This window comes from Trichinella spiralis (genome assembly GCF_000181795.1).
Source record: "Trichinella spiralis strain ISS 195 chromosome Unknown Scfld996, whole genome shotgun sequence".
Lineage (NCBI taxonomy): Eukaryota > Metazoa > Nematoda > Enoplea > Trichinellida > Trichinellidae > Trichinella > Trichinella spiralis.
The window spans coordinates 1-1,196 of NW_003527935.1; the positions used below are offsets into that span (position 1 = coordinate 1).

General features: G+C 28.2%; 1 protein-coding gene across 1 annotated transcript; it reads right to left on the reverse strand.

The window, feature by feature from the left end:
- Nucleotides 1-222: 222 nt before the first annotated feature.
- Tsp_15293 (hypothetical protein) lies at nt 223-1,166 on the reverse strand (the record flags this gene model as incomplete). Its single annotated transcript, XM_003370294.1, is given in 5 exon segments — nt 223-300; nt 498-533; nt 689-904; nt 921-1,010; nt 1,149-1,166. Coding segments are annotated over 5 exon segments (438 nt in total), but the record flags the coding sequence as incomplete, so codon positions are not given.
- Nucleotides 1,167-1,196: the final 30 nt, after the last annotated feature.

Sequence of the window (1,196 nt, forward strand, 5' to 3'; positions counted from 1 at the left end):
TCCAATCAGCTTCAAGTTTAGTAGCGTAATTGTTAATTAAAACAGGGCTCCTTAGTAAATGAATATTTATTTAAAATGTTCTTTCAGGTTTTATCCTTTGAGTCTTCATTATATCAAATACTTCTTGATTGTCTCACCTCAATCCTTCATTTTAATGAATCATTTAAATTCATTTTCATTTAAATTTCACTGACTGCTGCGTGATATTTGCTTCATATTTGATTACATATTCTTTCTCCAATAATTAGTTGAATATTCGTTCTCTAATTGTAATTGCAGTTTGTTTTTCAAGTTCACACACTTTATTGAATTTATATTTAAATTAAAGTTTATTTATTAAAAAACAGTGTAATTAAAATTTTCTTAAAAAAGCTGCACAATTATTCAACATAATATTTTCTCCAATGCCTTTGTTGATTTTGTTATAAGATTTTATTCGTTTAAAAAAAACTAAATAGTAATTGATAATATATATACATGCTTAATATATCATTCACCACTGGTTCACTGAGAATAAGAAAATACATGTTCACCTTAAACAACTTTACCATAAATATAAAAATAATTACTTAAAAGAATATGGAGGTAGTTAAACATAAGATTAGTAATAGAAATGCAGAATACCAAAAGCAAATCTTGAAAAATATTTTTAAAACAGTTATCCCATGTGATTATTAAATAAAGTAACAGCATGTAAATAAGAATCTATATCCATTTTGGCAGTCATATCAGGAGGAAACACAGTATGATAAACGCACTGAACTTCTTTTGGATTCACTACACAACAAACGAGTTGAGCGTAGCAATTTTCCACTTCAATTGCTTCACACTTGAACTTCACGTTCACCTTTGTCCTTTCACCATAATAATTCAGTATATCGTTGATTAAAAAAAGCTGATGAATCTATGAAACCTATGACTCTGACAATTTTCCCATTGACACGGCCTGACTTGAACATTGTGGTAGTCCTGCTAACTTTAAGTTCTGATTCCCAACTATCACTAACCAACTAATGAAAATCTACTAACTGAATCAACACAATAATGAAATAAAAAACTTTTAATTTTCGCATTCATTCCATGACAATAATTTTCATTTACAGAAATCTCTCTCTCTAACACTAATGTCACTCCTTTAGATCTCTAACCCTTAATGACCCACAATGCTAAATAATTTCGTATTGTTTTCTTTTCAT